This window comes from Lipophrys pholis (genome assembly GCF_963383615.2).
Source record: "Lipophrys pholis genome assembly, chromosome: 22".
NCBI classification, from domain to species: Eukaryota; Metazoa; Chordata; class Actinopteri; order Blenniiformes; family Blenniidae; genus Lipophrys; species Lipophrys pholis.
In genome coordinates this window covers 6164858-6183545 of record NC_137644.1, presented here as the reverse complement: position 1 = coordinate 6183545, position 18688 = coordinate 6164858, and the positions used below count along the sequence as shown (strand labels likewise).

At 44.6% G+C, this 18688-nt stretch overlaps 2 protein-coding genes across 2 annotated transcripts in view; one reads left to right on the top strand and one right to left on the bottom strand.

The window, feature by feature from the left end:
* Positions 1–3662: 3662 nt before the first annotated feature.
* Positions 3663–4906, top strand: LOC308126923 (transmembrane protein 60-like; the record flags this gene model as incomplete). The annotated part of the gene is made up of 2 exons (XM_080491619.1): positions 3663–3746; positions 3920–4906. The coding sequence occupies 2 exons, from the start codon at positions 3663–3665 to the stop codon at positions 4235–4237; spliced, it is 402 nt and encodes a 133-aa protein (XP_080347745.1). The 3' UTR covers positions 4238–4906.
* An 842-nt stretch (positions 4907–5748) lies between these two features.
* Positions 5749–18688, bottom strand: part of LOC308127086 (uncharacterized protein) — a 35629-nt gene continuing 22689 nt past the window's right edge. Inside the window, exons 5-9 of the mRNA XM_080491860.1 lie at positions 18374–18511; positions 17775–17917; positions 13502–13672; positions 13160–13268; positions 5749–10653 (exon numbers count right to left, since the gene is read on the bottom strand). Coding sequence (XP_080347986.1) covers positions 8233–10653; positions 13160–13268; positions 13502–13672; positions 17775–17917; positions 18374–18511 — 2982 coding nt within the window. The 3' untranslated portion in view covers positions 5749–8232. The remainder of the gene's footprint in view (positions 10654–13159; positions 13269–13501; positions 13673–17774; positions 17918–18373; positions 18512–18688) is intronic.

Genomic DNA, 18688 nt, shown 5'->3' with positions numbered 1-18688 from the left:
CCTGGTTTACGTGTTTCAACGCGTTAGTGGATTATTAGTAGAGTATGTTTGTAGCTTCGTTATTTCCTGGTTGAACACGGTGAAACATGAGGTCTTATGATTTCTGCAAAAATAATTCAGTTATCTGTAACATTAGCAACGAGAATCGCTTCTGGGATATGCTTGAGAAGGACTGTTGCACGAGTGTTAAATAAACACACTTTAAAAAAAATAAACGCTTCGACTTGTGCTGTGCATCATCGTTAATCTCACCAATTTCTGCTTCATATTTAGATTATCGCATTATTCATCCATATATTCTCACTGTCAATTCAAATGGATTATTTTTGGGAGAAACAGGAACGATTGTGAAAATAACCAAATACATTAAATTTACCTTTTTAAAATTTACAATTGACAGCTGATATTTCAGAGTACTTTTAACATGCGACCTTCCTATTTAGATTTTTCGATATGGTTTTAAAACTTTCATTTTGTCTTTATACATCATTTTGTGAAGCACTTGACATATGCTCTTCAAAAAATTTAATTAGTCTCCAATGATGCGAGTGAGAAGGAGTGTTACTGACAGAAAATATGTTGAGGTTAATGCAAATAGAATAATAATAATTAGCTTCATTCACAAATAATCCCTTAACAAATGAGGCAAGATAAGATCTTGGTTATTAAAGACAAAGTCCAAAAGAAAAAAGTGAACTACTTTAGTTTACGCATAGCAAATATAAAGGGTTCCAAAATATTGATAAACCTTTAAATGATCGAGACACTGAGGTGACTTGAAGGACGACTGCAGGACGCTGATCAGGATTAACTTGTTACTTCATCACATAAATGAAGATTAAAAGGTTTACGTCCCAGTCGCTCACCGGATTGGGTTCATTTAATGAGGGTTCAGCTATTTTGCACAAAGAAATGTGACCCGATTGTGATTTTTACTCAACTTATTCTGTCAAAACACTTTTTTTTTTACATCTGAATAAGTTGATGGTTTAGTAAAGACAGCTTCTAACCACAATAATCGTGAATATGTGAACGTTTAAAGTCACCAAAAGTTAAAGTTAGGAGCAAAATTTGTCCTAAAACTCAACTGTACTTAGTGTAATCTTACTTTAATCTGCTATATCCATCATTCCTGTCACTAATCCAAAAAGGCACCCGAGGCTACACATTTCACTGCTCTTTATGAGTTTTCACTGTCCCTTCCTTTCTCTTGGTTTTGAGTTAAACTCAGATTTTCCAGATGCATTCCCTCAAATTACATGTAAACAAACCTGATGCAGGTTTTTGGATCATTTTATTAAAAAAGGCTATTTTTTATGCGTGTTAAAAAAAAATCTTATTGGTAAAGATGCTGAACGGTTGAAAGCTGAAGGATAAACACATAAGAGGAGATATGAGGTAGAATAAAGTAGGAAAAGCTTAATTTGAGGGTTAAAGTGAAGAGATGTAGTAAACGTTCATGTGGCTAATGTAGCAGCTAGCTGGATGCAGGGGGGGGGGGGCAGAGAGAGGGAGAGAGAGAGAGAGAGAGAGAGAGAGAGAGAGAGAGACTTCCTCCTGCTCTTCATCTTCATGCTACATGGTTAGCCTTAAGCCCCTTCCAGCCACAAACTGCCCCATCCCCATCCCCATCCCCCCCCCCCCCCCCCCCCCCCCCCCCCCCCCCTTCTCCTCCGCTTCCCTCCGGGCTGCTGCTCGCTCTTACCTCCGGCACTGCGACGGCTGCTCCGGGATCCTCCCGCCGCTGCGCTGCGCTCCGTGTGCGGGTCCGAGCTGAGCTGAGCTGAGCCGAGGCGAGCTAACCTGCCCGCTCCATTGCGTGGAGGAGATGCTGAGTGTGTGAGAGTGTGAGAGAGTGAGAGAGTGAGTGAGTGAGAGTGTGAGAGTGAGTGACTGAGTGAGAGCTCTCCTCTTCTTCTTCTGTCTGAACCTCCAGCTTTTCCCTTCCTGCGGCTCTTCTGTGAGAATACAACAGTTCTAGCCCGCAACCGTAACACGCCGCATAGATGCGCACTGAGATTTTAATGACCGAGCTGAGGAGGAGGAGGGCTCATGAAATAAAAAACCTCAACTTTCTCTCTAAACTGGAGTTTTTAATCTATTACGAAGCCCTTCGACTTATTAACACAATAAACATGCTGTTTAAACTTTTAAACCACCTGTCTCTATTTTTAATATGAAGAAAGCAGCAAATACTTTATAAAGTCGGCATTAAGGATGAAAAAATGAACAAATTTTCTAATATTTGTGGACTTAGTATATTATTTCTATTTAGTAAAAACAAAAGATCCCTGATGCACAGCTAAGATAAATACTGACAGTCTGACCTCGTTCGTATGTCCTCATCTGCAAAATGTAAAGTTGAGAAGTGAAAAATATGAATTTGAATAAATCCCACCGTGAAACCGGATGAATGCAAACATTCATCCAAGATCATAAATATCTGAAAATGTACCAACCGAGTTATTTATGAAACACAACCAGTTAAAGTACCGTGATTCTGTCATTTATGATAAAAGTGCAGTTTCTGGAAAAGTGCACAAATTCCAACTAAAAGTATTGTTTATTTACAGCGGACTCGGTGAAATATTCAAAACTTGAGCCTTTTTTTCACTGAGGTAATAGAGTCCTAAAAGAACACAACAAAATGTTATTGATATCTAATAAATTCATCATTTTACGACTTAAAATGATAAAATAATTCTTTAAATTCTCACTGTAGTCTCATAGTAAGCATTACATCCTACCAGCTCACTTCAGAAAATGTGTTTTTATCAGCAAAGTGATGTTTTTCTGTATTTTATTTAAAAAAAGGAGCTGGACGTGATCGTGCTGTTATTGCCTTTCAAAGAGGGTTTATTTCTGCATCTTCTTTTCTTATCCTGCTTTGTGCATGTGTTAATGGGACTTTTTAATGATGCCTGCATCCCTTGACACACATTTCATGTCACTGTCTTTGCATTTTCCCCGAAAAACTTTACAAATATTAAAAAATTCCAACTGGGTCTGCAGGGTCAACCAACGTCACAAATGAAGCACAACTCCTCTCTCTAGTGGCCAAACCTAGTAGTTACATCAAATCGCCATAATGTTGCTGCGCATTGGCAGCTTTACGGTAATACGTTCCACACGGAATGCACAAGCTGTGACGTGGTCCAAACTGAACCAATCATCTCCGGAGGGGGGCGGGACCAGTACAGATAACGGACCTCCGTGCTAATGCTAATAGATTCGTTTGTTCGTGAACATGTGATTTAACTGATCAAAAAACACGATTTAAACGTGAATGTTTGGTGCCAAAAGGAGAAGAAGATGTTGGGCGGTGGAGGTAGAAACACTCTGAGGTGAGCCAGAAGCTGTCAATCAAACCGATTACCCGAAAAATCTAGTCAGCTAGCTGCTAGTGCAACGTTGAATAAATCAAAATGAATGAAATACGTATTTTTATAATCTACACTCACAGTTAATTTATTGTTCTTAACAGAGGTGTGACTGCCACTCCAGCGATGAGCACCAGAAGCTCTTTCGGGGTTGATATTTATTTGTAGAGTTGGTGTTGATGCCTGAATGCCACACCTTCAAAATAAATGGAGATCTGTGTCTGACCTTTGACCCCTCGTGTCCCTCCTGCAGCTGTCTCCGTCCTGGTCCGGTCTGCAGAGATGTCCCTGGCTCAGAGGGTGTTGCTGTCTTATGTCTTCACGCTGGTCTTCCTCATCATGGTGGTCCTCAAGCTGGATGGAAAGGTAGCAGTTTGGAGTTGTATGTCTCTCATGAAGGTCAATATTTAGTTTGTTCACGTGGCATCACAACAGGAAGGATCAGACCTCCATGAAGCTCTCATTCACTCATTTTTATACGCCTGAGCGAATACTTTGGTCATCATGGTGTGACCCTCACCTCCGTCCTCTCCCCTCAGGTGCAGTGGAACTGGTTCCTCATCTTCCTCCCAGTCTGGGTGGTCGACGGCATCCTCATCCTCATGCTGGCCGTCAAGATGGCGGGCCGCTGCAAGCCCGGCCACGACCCGCGCAACGGCTCGCCGGACCTGCGGCTGCGCAGCTGGTACCTGACGGCCACGCTCCTGGAGCTGGGCTTCTGCCTGACGCTGTGCGCCAAGCTGGAGCGGCTGGCCGACGTCAAGCTGAGCGTGGTGTGCATCCCGCTGTGGACCGTGCTGCTGGGGGCGCTGGTGGAGCTCGGCATGAACATCTTCCCCGAGAGGAGGGAGGTCTGAGAGAGGAGGCGTATCCAGAGGTGACCTCCACGGGTATTCCACACACCCAACACAACGTTTTCGACCAGGGCGGGTCGGGACTCCAGCAGAGCTGGAAATCTGCTGCACGTCTCCCAAGAAGACCCGTCCCCCCCGATGTTCCTTCGACTTTAATTCTGTGAGATAAACTGTGAAGAAAACACTGGAAAAGAAACGTTCCAGTATCGTTTTGTATTTATTAATTATTAAGGAAGTGACTGACGCTAAAATGGTACTTTTATCTGCTTTGTTGTGTTTCTATTCAATGTGGCCAAAGTGTATGAATTTTATTCAGACTGCTGTAAAAAGCTTCATTTGTACCCGTTTCTGATTTAAAAAAAAAATAAATAAAATTTGCCTCAGATTCCAGACGAAGCTGATGTCAAATTACAAGCCAATGATGCCACTTGGAGGTAAAAGAGGCTCGATTGGAGGCTTGAAGAAGCTCAGTGTTCAGTTTCAGGCTGGATGTTTGGCGATATCCACATCATTCTAATTCTTATGATCAAATCCTTCCAACTTGATCATTATAGGAATTAAAAACAAGATTTGTTTACAACGTATGTGCCGTTTTGTTTAAAGTTTGTTGAAATTAGAATTTTTACTCGTTTACTACGTTTTTTTTGTTCCTGAAGGATGAAACCTTGCCTGAACAATAAAGAAAACAAAAGAGAAGTGAGTGCAGCTTCATGTTTACAAGGATCATGTGTTTGATTTCTTCAGTTAAAATGTGACTTTAAAGACGAAGGGAAAGCTGCAGAAACTGCACCAAAAGGACAAAACTGTGAAAGTCGGATTAAAAAAGTTTGAATTTTTGGTGCCAAATTAAGATTTTTGTTCCAAACATTAGAGAATATAAATCAGAATTTAAACATTTTAATATTTGGAGCCACAAAGTCACATATTGAACATCAAATCTCAATTTTAATAGTTACTACATACAACTTTATTCCTGCGATTTAAGGAATTGAAAGAAAGTATTTTCTAATTTAGTCTTTTGTAAATATGTTAAAACTAATTTTTACTTCTTGAATATATGAAATAATGTCTCCAATATTCAGATTTTAAAATGTATTTTTCAACAATTAAAAACTTATTTCTTTTTGATATTTCTTTTTTTAAAGTTTAAAATTCTAATTCACCTTTTAGTTGACATTTTACACACGTAGGTAACAATTTAAAATTTATTAAAAATATTTTTTAAAGTGTAAAAAAAAAAAAAGAATTGTAATTTTTGAGAATACATTTTAAAATTTTAAAGAAATTTTATAAATAACATTTTAAAAAAACAACCATATAAGAAATGACTGACTGTTCCCATGACAAAGTTCAAAAATTAAATTTTTTTTTAAACTTCCAGATTGTCTTTGTTTTTTTTTTTTATTACATTTAATTCAGTTTTCGGAGCATTTTTAGTGTTTAAATCTCCAGATTTGGAAACCACGCAGCCCTTTCAGCGCCACAGAATCAGGTCTGCTCACCGTCTTCGTACGTTGAACCTTTTATTAGCTGGGCTCATATTTAAAGTAGAAACCACACTACAAGTTGTTGTTTTCTTCTTCTTCCCCTCTTTACAAAACAGTTTTTTTTCTGTACAACACTACAGTGCTGAAAAGGACAGAAAACAACATGACCGATAAATAAATTATCTTGTAACTTTTTCTCACGTTTGTACAAAAAATAGAGAAGTTCCTGTCGTGGGTTGTTTTTTCTTTTTTTCTTTTAACAACTCAAATCGTCACAAAGATTAAAAAAAAAAAAAAAAAAAAAAGAAGAAACAGAAAGGAGCTGTGGAGCGACTTTCGACTGGCATCAAGTGCTTCGTGGTCACCTCTCTCTCCCCGGAGACACACACTGAACTCTGCTGCCGCTCACACCGAGTCCTTTGAGGCAAATTCAGGCGTTTCACTTTCCCACAAAAATTTTATTTTTTTTAAGGCCGATTATTAAAAAAAAAAAAACCAAAAACAAAACACCCGTGAGGCTTCAGAGATGGCCTTTAAGGCTTCGCTCTCCGTTTCCGGCGAGACTGTGGACAGGAGGGGGACAGGAAGAGCGTCAGCGTGCGGCTCCGGGCCTTTTCAGTAGTTCACAGTTAAAGACAGGCACTGGGGGGGGGGACGTCGTGGGCTACATCAGCAGGCGAGCTGCATCATGACACCAAGATCATCCAAGCTCCACAGACCAGATGGGAAAGCAGATAAATACAGTTCCTCTTCATCGTCTCGGATAGAAACAAGACCTTTAATAATTTAGAGTTTAAAAACACAGGAGATCTCGTCGGTCCCTGCTGGATAAATAAAACGTCGTACAGAAAGCAGGTAAAGTAGATAAAACAGTGCTTTGGGAATGAGCTCTTAACAGTGTACCATCTCTTCAAACACGAGTCAATAATTCAAAAGAAAAAAGAAAAGAAAAACTGGATCACAGAACTTATGGAGGCCGTTCTTCGTAGTGTTGGAAGAACCTGAAAATGCCCTGTTGGTCGTCTTCATTCAATGAAAAGTGCTGAGAAGAGTCACGTCTTGACATCTGTCAGGTATTGCTTTGTACTGCTTTACTCACGTCTGCGCGATGAGACGAGATCATCATCATGGATCTGTTAAGTCACATTGGATTATCCGCCGAGACGGTAAAGGAATTTAATTTTGTTGTTTACCCGATGACACACCGAACCGTTCAGTGAGAACACACGTTATTAAGTGGACGCTAAAATCGCTCGGGAGTCTGGTTCGGCAGAAATGAAGTGAAATCAAAGGACCCGTCTTTCCTTTCCAGCGTCTCCTCGACTCGCTCGTGTGGATTTGTCGTGTTTTCCTCTATAGAAGTGCCTTGAAGTGACCGCGTTGTGTCCGACACTGCAGCGATAATCACTGAATTGATGACGAACACACAATACTTTCCTTTTCATGAGTTTCGCGCACGATTATAAATACTTGGAGGTAAATAGAATTCCCTGTGGTGAAGCGAACTCGTTAATTAAAAGAATCGATTTTCACCGTTCAGGAGATGAACAGAAGAGATTCGTCCTTCAGGTTTGTTTTTCCTGAGACTCTGTGAGGGCTCAAACTTTGTTCCCAAATCAAGATACTTTGGTGAAAATCCAACTTCAGCTCGACAGGATCAAGACCACCGTACTTGAAATCGTGACTCCTTCAGCGCGGAGGCGGTTCGTCATGGATGCAGGGAGTTTCTGTTTAAGTAAGTGATGAGAAGAATGAGTCGGTGTGCTTGAGGAAATGAAGCTTCGTCGGATTATTGCAGAGCATTATTGCTCAAAATACAATATCAGGGAAAAGTTCTGCGGCGGGACTGTAAGGATCAGGTTGAATCGATGCGATACAGCAGAGGAAACGTTGCGGCGCCGCAGCGCCGTGGGACCCACGCTCAGTTCAGAAACAGTCTCGGGTACAAAGGAAATACTCACCAAAAAAATAAAATAAACGTAAAAATGGAAGCATTAGCTGCAACTTTGACAAAAAGGTCAGGCGTTTGACCTTTTCCATATAAATATTTTTCTCTGACGGGCCGACGCTCGCCCCAGAAACCCAGAACAGACAGCAGTTTGGCAAAACTCGATAATCTCTTCGGAGGTAAAACTGGACGATCCTGAAAGTCCAAACCAGGAATCAGAGGTTCTCAAAGTGCGTTAAGACGAGCTCCAACAATCCAAAACTCATTTTACCGCTTCAGTCTTTCGGTGCTGAAATGTGGTTTTCCACAAAGCGACTGGTCGTTTCACTCTCCACGCACACTGTGAGAAGCACTGCGGTGGCGAGGAGGATTCTGGGAGGTCCTGGCGGCGCGCGCAGCCGCAGGCCGGTACAATCTGGGCCAGTTCGGGATGAACAGAGTCCGACTCGACGTGAACAGGGACGCCGATAAGCTCGCCCTCAATCCTCTTTTTACACAATTTTACAAAACGAGCAAGACGAACCCCCGTACATTTTTGAAAACGGCGTCGGTATGTACAAAAACTAGAAAATCTGCTCCTCCTCATACTGTGGAGGAGGGGCAAAGACTGAGGGGGGCGGTGGGGGCGGGAGAGGGGGAGGAGGCGGCGGCGGTGAGGATGACGGAGGGGGAGGGGGGTGGGGGAAAGGCTGCGTGAGGGGGAGCTGCACCGGCCCGGCCGTCGGGTACTGTGGTTGTAACGGGTACGAACCGGGAGGCTGCGGGAGGAAGGACTGGTGGGGGAGGTAGGGGTGAGGGGCGAAGTTGGGGTGCTGGGGGGGGTAGAAGGGTTTGTACTGGTGCGAGTGGGACAGGTGAGGGGGGAGGGACTGCGAGCCGGGCTGAGACTGCTGGAAGTACGGCTGGGACTGCGTGGTGATGCTGGGCTGGTGTGGCGGGGGAGGCGGGGGCAGGTGGAGCGGGTGAGGTGGGTGAGGGGGAGCGTTCTGGGTGAGGAAGGAGTTTAGAGGGGGGGTCGGAGACGGGCTGGACAGAGGACCTGGGGGGAGGCCAGGTCTGTGAGGGAGGTGGGAGTGAGGCGGCATGAGGGGGTTGTAGGAGTGGGGGAGCATCTGAGGGAGGTGAGGAGGAGGAGGGAGGTGCTGAGGTGGGTACTGCTGCATGTACATCCCTTGCCTCGCGGCGTCGTGCGGGGGACACCGGGGGAGATCCACGGGGGACCTGCAGTCTGAGTCCAGCCTGTGAGTCCACGACTCGTGTATCGACCGAGTCCGTGAGTCGCTGACTGGGTGAGTCCACGAGTCACTGACAGGGTGAGTCCGGGAGTCGGAGATTGGGTGAGTCCACGAGTCGCTGACAGGGTGAGTCCACGCCTCAGGGACCGGGTGAGTCCGCGAGTCGCTGACTGGGCGAGTCCGAGAGTCACTGGCCGGGTGAGTCCGTGAGTCTCTGACCGGGTGAGACCATGAATCTCTGACTGGGTGAGACCGAGAGTCGCTGACCGGGCGAGTCCGAGAGTCGCTGACCGGGTGAGTCCGAGAGTCTCTGACCAGGTTAGACCGTGAGTCGCTGACCGGGCGAGTCCGTGAGTCACTGATCGGGTGAGTCCGTGAGTCGCTGACGGGGTTCGATCGGGACTCGCTGACGGGGCGAGTCCGTGAGTCACTGACCGGGCGAGTATGAGAGTCACTGACCGGGTGAGTCCGAGAGTCACTGACCGGGTGAGTCCGAGAGTCACTGGTTGGGTGAGTCCGAGAGTCACTGACCGGGCGAGTCTGAGAGTCACTGACGGGGCGAGTCCGAGAGTCACTGACCGGGTGAGTCCGAGAGTCACTGACGGGGCGAGTCCGAGAGTCACTGACCGGGCGAGTCTGAGAGTCACTGACCGGGCGAGTCTGAGAGTCACTGACCGGGCGAGTCTGAGAGTCACTGACCAGGCGAGTCTGAGAATCGACCAGAGTTTGAGCTGCTGCTTTGTGAGTCCGGGCCTCGGGTTGAGAACCGTGCGTCTGTCCATCCACATCTGTCCTCAGCTGGACCGAGTCTTGATTTTGATTTGGTTGATCTGCCTGAGAGGGCGCAGAGGAAGAAGAGGAAGGAGGGGTGACAGAGGGCTGAGAGGCGGCTGCAGACGAGGAGAAAACTCTGGAGGAAGACGAGACGGGAGGAGGAGACGGAAGAGGAGCTGCAGAGGAGGACGAGTGGAGGGAAGTAAGAAGAGATCCTGAAGGAGTGGAAGACTTGGAGAAAGGAGACGCTCTGGGAGCCGAGTGAGGATCGGAGGAGGTCGTTGTTCTGCTCTCCGACTGATGACGGCGATGATGATGAGGGTGGTGCTTCAATGTGGCTTTAGGTTTTGAGTCCTGACGATGAGGAAGAGAGGCGGGAGGCCCGGAGGATGGAGGTGATTTACTGGGCGAGGGAGGAGGAAGAGGAGGAGATTCTGTCTTCACCTTTGCAGGAGGTGAATCCTGCTGTTTGGGTCTCCCGTTGGTCAGCTCCTTCTTCAGCCTGCTGGCGTCCACTGACGGAGCTCGCTGAGACGACACCGGCTCCTCATCCTGCTCCTCTTTCCTGGGAGGGAGCAACGTCCTGCTCTGGGACACCTCCACCTGCACCTCCTCCACCTTTATCTCCTCCTTTGCTCCTGTCTCAGCTCTCTTTTCTCTCCTCGCCTCCTCTTCCTCGTTTCTCTCCAGATCCCTCGCATCCGACTGCGTCTCCTTCAGCTCAAGCTGCTCTGCTTCTTCTTCATCTTCATCTTCCTCCTCCTCCTCCTCCTTCCCCTCCTCCTCCTGTGCGTGGTGGTACTGCCGGAGGCGGACGTGCCACGCCAGGCTGCAGACGGCCGACACGGTCTTGAACTGGTGGACCACGTTGCGAGGGATGAAGTAGACGTCGTCGTGGCAGAGGCGGATGCGGGCGTAGCGGATGCCCTCCCGCCGCAGCTGGTTGAGTTTGGCGTCGTCCACCCACTGGACGCACTGCGGAGACACGAGAGGACGGGGTTTAACTTCAGCGAGAAGGTCGTGGGTTCAAATACCGGCCGGGTCTTCCCGTCGTCTGTACGACAATATTCTAAGTGAAAACACGACGTTTTTTCGTTTTCGTTTGAGAGAAGTTTTGAAAAACGACGTCCGTTTACAAGGAAACGGCAGAAACGTTAAAATGGCGTTTTTTTGTTGGGCCGCTAGTAAGCCTTGTTTTGGCGATTAAACCACACACATGCAGAACATTAACAACGGGAATACATGGACGATCAAGGTGGATTAATATCACTGTTCACTATAAAACTACCAAGTCCCGGGATAAATATTTATTCCAGCCGTGATGCACATCTGCAGTAATTCCAAAATGGAACAAGAGTTTTTTTTATTTTCACTTGAAAACGTGTAAACAAGGCCTCAGTGGAGTTTGCATGTTCTCCCTGTGTGTGTCTGGGTTTCCTCCAGTTTCCAAAAACATGCATGTGAGGTTAACTGGTGACCCTGAATCGCCCCTGGGTGTGAATGTCGGTGTGTGTGTTTGTCTTGTGACGGACCGGAGACGGTAATCTGGATTATCTCCAGCGACTCTGCACACAACAAAGCAGTGGAGAAGATGGATGGAAAAGTTCACTTTTCATATCGTGGAATCAGTGGAGGTTCCATGTTTTGGAGGTAATACATGTAAACTGGAGGATTTCTAAAAATGATCAATGTAGTTGAAAACTTCCTCAGAATCCCACAATATGGTAATATTTCATGAGCTCAGATGTTTCAGTAAGGGAGGCGAACACAGTCTCTTCTTTCAAGATCAGGTGGAAATCATTTGGAAAAGCCGATAACCTGGGATACTTTTTGAGCTGCTATAGATTTAGACTAATGGGAGACTTTCTTTATGGCACTTAAATTAGAAACTAAACAGATTATTTTTTCTTTAAGCAGATTCCATAATAATCAACTAGAATTTCAGAAAATAAAAGTGTAGAAATAACTCATGTATTAGAATTTTTATAGAGGACCTGCAGCTTTATCTGGAGATGGTAAAGATATCTATTTTTAAAACTGCCTTTGTTTATTACCAGTAAAGTGAACCACAATTGCAGTTCTGTCTAAAGTAGTAATTTCCTACACGCTGATGTGGCTTTCATTCATTCATTTAAAAAAAAGAAAGAAAAAAAAAGCATTTTTAAATTAACTTGGAATGTATAACAATTTGTGCAAATAGTTTTTGTCGGTGTCTTTACCTCAGATGAACTTACCTGCAGGCTAAAACTCTTACTTTCATTTCATGCTAGAACAACTCCGCCAGACAAAAGCCGGCGGATCTAAAAGAGATCCTATAGTGAGACAAATCCAGTAATTTGAAGCTCCTTTTGAGGTCGGTGTACTCTGTGATCCACTCTGTGATCCACTCTGTGCTCGTACAGCAGCCTCCTTCATCTTAATAAGAGCCAAACAGCTCGAGAAAACAAATAGATGCTTCACCTCGTCTGTGTGTGTGTGTGTGTGTGTGTGTGTGTGTGTGTGTGTGTGTGTGTGTGTGTGTGTGTGTGTGTGTGTGTGTGTGTGTGTGTGTGAGCTCGATACGGCGCTTCATTTTATCTTCATTAGCAGTGATCCTAAAGAATGAGGAGAGGGAGCACCCTTCATCCAAACAGACTGCTGCAGCCAAATCGTCTGCATTAAGTAGAAGAGTGTTGATGTGTCTGGATCAGATGGAGGAGAAACTCGTCTGCAGTAACATGAATATGGACACCAAATGTACTTGATTACATTTTAGTTATTAGATTACATTAACATGATTTCCTGGAAAACTAAAACTGCATTAGTCTGAGGCCCTGTTTGAACATTTCAGGTGAAAACGCATCGTTTTTGCGTTTTCATTTCAGAAAAGTTTCGCCTTTTCACAGCAACGTTTTGAAAACGATGAAGTGAGCATGCCAAGCCACTAGCAGGTGCTGTTTGTTGTTTCTGGAATGAAAACACACACACATGCTTGCAGAGAACAATACGCTATAGATACTGAGAGACGACCAAGTTGGATTTTGATCACGGCGGCACTCTGCTATAAATATAATACATTTTTTTTAAATCTTTTTTTGTATTTGTGTTTAGTTTCAAAGTATGGCTTTGACATGTCTAGTATGAATTAATAATTAAAGAAAAAGTCAAACAAATTCCAGAAAACTATATATATATATATATGATTATAATATGATTATTAAAAATGATGATTATGATTATAACTTTTTTTTTAAATAAAGTGTAAACATTGACGCTACAGATGGATCCTTTTCAACCATGACGCTCCAGTTCTTCCACCAGGGGGCAGCATGGCCCATTAAATTTTTATTAGATCAACACTTTGGGGGTGATTCTGGATCTAATTTGTATTTGTGTGTGTGTGTGTGTGTGTGTGTGTGTGTGTGTGTGTGTGTGTGTGTGTGTGTGTGTGTGTGTGTGTGTGTGTGTGTGTGTGTGTGTGTGTGTGTGTGTGAAGTAACACCTGAGACAGTGGGGGTTCGTAGAGGTCCAGCTGCAGCCTCTGAACCACATAAGGGAAGTCACCAGCGTGGAAACACACCACATCTTTGGTTACGCGAGGAGGCTCCTTGCTGCAATGAGGGGGGGGGGGGGGGGGGGGGAGACGGACATGATATCTCGGTGAGCGAGCAGTGTAAACACAGCGTCTGTGTCACTGCAAGACAAACAGCCAGGCCCCAGACTGTGTGTGTGTGTGTGTGTGTGTGTGTGTGTGTGTGTGTGTGTGTGTGTGTGTGTGTGTGTGTGTGTGTGTGTGTGTGTGTGTGTGTGTGTGTGTGTGTTTCAGTGATGGTTGTCGACTCACCTTTCTGCAGCGCACACCGCCTTCAGCACCCCGACGGCCGCCGTGGTCTCCCGCTCGAAGCCCTGCCCGATGTGGTCGGCGTGTGCCCGGGTCCGGTCCTCGAACAGCATCTCTCTGGGCTCGCTGGTCCTGGGCAGCGACTGGAGCAGGTTCTTCACCTCGTTGGTGGAGCTGAGCAGCAGAGAGAAAGAAAAACTACATGAGGGCCCACACAGTTCACATCCCCGTCTGCCTCGCCGCTGTCTAAATAAAGTAGAACATGACGAAACGTGAGTGGGAGGCTCATTCTGTGTTTACTGTCTTGATATATATATATATATATATTAAAAAAAACACAACAGACTGCTGCCGGTGCTGTTATTATTGTTTTGGTGGAGTTTCCTCTTGATGAAATCCAGATGTTTCAGACATCAGGAGCAGAGAGAAACATGCACTTTCGCCTGGATGTTTACGTACAACTCGGAAGACTGTTATTTGGTTTAAAGGTGCAATGTTTGGGGGGCTGTAAGAGGAAACTCAAACACACTCTGGGAAAAACATGCAAACTCAATTTGTAGAGGTTGAACTTTAAATCTGAATTACTATTTTCTTTGCTAATTTTCTGTTAATTGTTTCATTTAATACGTTTCCAATTTATCTGAAATGATTCTCACAATTCAGAAGCGCCTGATTGAAGAACTTTTGTTTTTTGGTCTGAACTATTTCCCACAAAACCAAATAGTTTGCTTTGATTTGAGTTATTAGAATAGAAAATACTTTATTAATCCCAGATAAAACAATTTCCAGAATCTTGAGTCAATTTCTTTTCATTTTTAAGAAAAGATTAACTTTACTTCTTTTATATATGGTTTCTATGTTTCCTTGTAAATAATGTTTGTTGGGTTAATGTCAAGGGTTAGTCACTGTTAAGCCTGGTATATATTAGTGTTTAAAATTACTGTAATTTCTATTATCTTATTTGATGTTTTGTTGTTTATATTCTGGTCTGTGAGGAGAAACTATTCATTTCTATTTAAATTGTGATCGGTCGGTGGTTAGATGCTTTTGTAAAAAGTAAATACATTAACTTCATGTTTTGATGAATTAAAAAAAACAAAAAAAACAAAACAAACAGGGCTGTGATTTAGGTGAATAAAAAGTGGACGATTACACACTTTCCTTCAGTTAATATCTAACATAACGGGATATTTTCAAGGACATTTATCATCAGTATGTGAGCCGTTTCCAAGCTTTGTGGAAACACCTTTCTCTCGATACACCAGCGATTTTATATCCTGTTAAAATGCAAAGTCCATCGACGCACGATTAAAAAACAAACAAAAAAAAGACAATAAGAAATGGAAATCAGCATCATCCTTGTGTGTAAAAACTCCATATTGAATAATGGAGGATAAAAAAGGAATAAACAAACGCACGCATGTGCACACGCTGAGCTTTTGAGCCAAGCATCCAAAATGAGCTGCGTTGCCAAACAATGGAAGCACTGCAGTCAGCTCACCACTGGATCAGTGACTCACACTGGAGCTGCAGTCAAACACACACACACAAACACACACACACACACAAACACACACACGCAAACACACATGGTCTTTCCTTCGAGAGCGTAACACACAGACAGAATGAACCGTGCGTTCATTCATTCAGAGACAAGAGGAGAGAGGCATGAGCTGGTGGGAGAGGAAGAAAGAAGGAGAGAGTGAAGGGACACACACACACACACACACACACACACACACACACACACACACACACACACACACACACACACACACACACACACACACACACACACACACACACACACACACACACACACACACACACACACACACACACACACACACACACACACACACACACACACACACACACACACACACACACACACACACAGCTCAGTGTGTCTGAGCTGACAGTAATAAATGTAAAACCAGGAAAGCTGGTAAGTGAAACAGTGGGGGAAAAAAAGAGAGAGAAAAAGAGGAGTGCTGAACTGGCACGTCCAGAGAGAGACACTGGAACAGTTTTTAAAATCTGCTCTTTAAGCGAGACCTGCAGATTGCCGGCAGAGGGAGGCTGGAGATGATGGAGGAAGAGACCAGGCTTTAAGGAGGGGAGGTGGGGAATGAGGGGATGAGGCAGGAAAGAAAAGGAGAGGAGCACCAAGAGAGTCACACCTTATCTGACAGCACTGCTGCTGATCAACCGCATTGATTTGGAGACATCGTGCAATGAAAGTTGGATTACAACATTATTATGTCGTCTTAAATTAAACCCCGAGATAAAAACCAAGGTGAATTGTGACAATTTATGCGACACTGAATTAATTTAGTTGTGCTTCTTCAAGCACAAGTAGAGAGAATTCTCAGAGATAATGAAGATACCACATTAGACAACTAACTACTGGAATGTGTTCATTTACTGGGAGTTGTCCCTCTTCAGTGGGCTTGTAGTAATACTGCTCTTATTCCTACAGTCAACAACATGATTTTCATTTATGTTCAGTTTCTTTACATCAGATCGAGAACAAATTATCACCGTGACTCATCCTTTGATTTCTAACTGCTACAGGAGCATCACAGCCATGCAGCCTGTCCTGCTTTTAACCAGCCTTGGCTCCGACTGCTGCTGCAGTTACCGTGCAATTACTGCAAATCGCTGGAAGCGCGGCGCTTCTTTCGCTAAGCAGCTGAAATATTTTGGTTTCCTCTTCCTCGACTGACCTCTATAATCAAGCTGAATTCTCAGACTGAGAGTCTCAGTTCTGGCGGGAGTGCACTACCGCTTGACCTTTTCACTGAAACAGCAGAAAAATAGAAGCAACGCTGCAAAGACACCCCCCCCACCTCCCCCCGGACACCTCAGTTTCACATTTCAGCTCGGTGATATATAGCAGCGACTACAATAGTCTGAGGCAAACGGTACGCCTGCAGGAGCACTGTGGATGTGGACAGGGTTCAGCATGTTGGTACTGTATGAATGAAGACCAGGTTTTTCTTTTTAACGGGATTCAGAGTTGTTGGAGATTGCTGTTAAGTTTTTCGAGGTTTGAATGACCGATGAGTAGATTTAGCCATTGAGCTGCTTTTAGAGAGTCTGAAAACAACAGCATGTTAACTCGATAATATATCAAGAGGAGGATGAAGCAGAAGATCTGTGTTTGGAGAAAGCGGGGAGAATGAGAGGGAATGATGGAGCGGGCAGATATTTAGAGGTACAAAGAGGACAAGGACAGAGAAAACCGCCGAGGAGATGAATGATATCATGAGACAATTACATTGTGGAGCGTTGATCTCATTACTTTATAGTCGATTTAGATTTACAATCAAATGATTCAATGTGATAAGATCCAGAACAAGAATCAAATACTTTCACCATTATTTTCTCTCTCTTTCCATCTGCGTCTTTCGGGGAGGAAAAAGGAAATAAAAAAAATAAAAAAACCCTATTCGCACAGCCCCAGCTGTTACGCAAGTGTTTCTGACAGGCACACAAACACACACCGTCACACACACACACACACACACACACACACACACACACACACACACACACACACACACACACACACACACACACACACACACACACACACACACACACACACACACACACACACACACACACACACACACACACACACACACACACACACACACACACACACACACACACACACACACACACTTCTTTCAAATGCTGTCGAGTCGCTCTGAACGACCAGAGACAAGCTATGTACCGATGTGAAACATAATGCGAGAATTCAAGTCAGAAATAAGATAAATAAAAGGAAAAATCTGATGTTCATGTAATTTACTGATAAATTAATCCTATAATTCATAAAATGTTTGGACTCTAAAATGTCAACAATGTAACTCAGGTCTCTTTAATCCAGCCATCTGTGTGTTGTACACTGTTCCGTGATTGGCCGGCTGCCTCCTCAAGAAGAATCTGATGTAATGACGAACATCTCACACACACAAACTCAGAAAGCCTGTGTTGGTGTTTGTGAAGCCTCATGCGGGGAACAATGACACTGTGACACAGGCGAACAGAAGGAGGGGTAATTGTCTCATCCGGCTCTGCTGGGCTACAACAAAGCCTCACGCTGCTGAAGCGGCTGCTGCTTTTAAATCAGCAAGTGTGTTTTCAGACTGCTTTTCATAAAGCGGCACCTCACGGACGGTGGAGAGACGACAGAGGCGAGCTGGAGCCGGCTCAGTGTGGCACACCAACACACGCTGCAGAATCTGTAACCTGCGGGACTCACCGTTTTCTCTTGAAGGGAGACTTTGGTATGTCAGCTACAGGTATCATCTGCTCTCCTGGTCTGACCCACATGATGGGACCGTCGTCGCTCTCTGTGGGGCTCATCTCCCTCAGATTGGAGAACGTCCCCCACGGGAGAGTCCGCTGGAGTCACACAGGGAGGGAGTAAAAAATCACTACAAGTTGAGCGATCCCACGTTCTCTTTATGTTTGAACAAATCCCTCATTATTTATTCTAGAGACTTCAAAAAACAAAGTTTCATGCAAGCCTAATAAAACTTTGCCCCGATGCTTCAGATGCCGCTGAATCTGAGCCAGGGGAGGTGTGTGTTTTGATATTCAGCCGACGACGCCGCTCCTCCACACTGCATGCAGGAGATTTCAAGAGTCAACACAGAACGGCAAACAGAAGACAAGCGAGTCACTGCTGCATTGTGGAGACGGCGGTAAACACGGGCGCTGCTGCACACACACACTTGAGTAGAGAAAAAAAAATTAAAATCCCCAAAAGAATATTGTGGCTGATCTAGACTGTCTCAGTATTGTACAAAGGTTTTAAAAGCACTTTCGTTGTTTCTTCTGTCGTTGTTCGAGACTCACCTTAATGAAAGGCGACTCCTCCAGCATGGTGAGAAACTCTGGGAAATAATCGCCGACCTCCTCGTCCACGGCCCCCACCAGGCTGATCTGCCTCATTGCCCCGGCTCTGTAGGTACCGTGGCTGTACGTTTTCTTCACCTGCAGCGGCGACACGACAAGCACGCCAGATTACACAAGGTCACTGCGGCGGTGAAATGATTCCACAGGAGGCAGGTGAAGTGGAGTAACATGCTCAAACTCCTATTAAAAATAACTCAGGTGGTGTTTTAGGAGATCATGCGGAAAAGTTGTGTCTTCGTGTTTCCGTGGCGACGG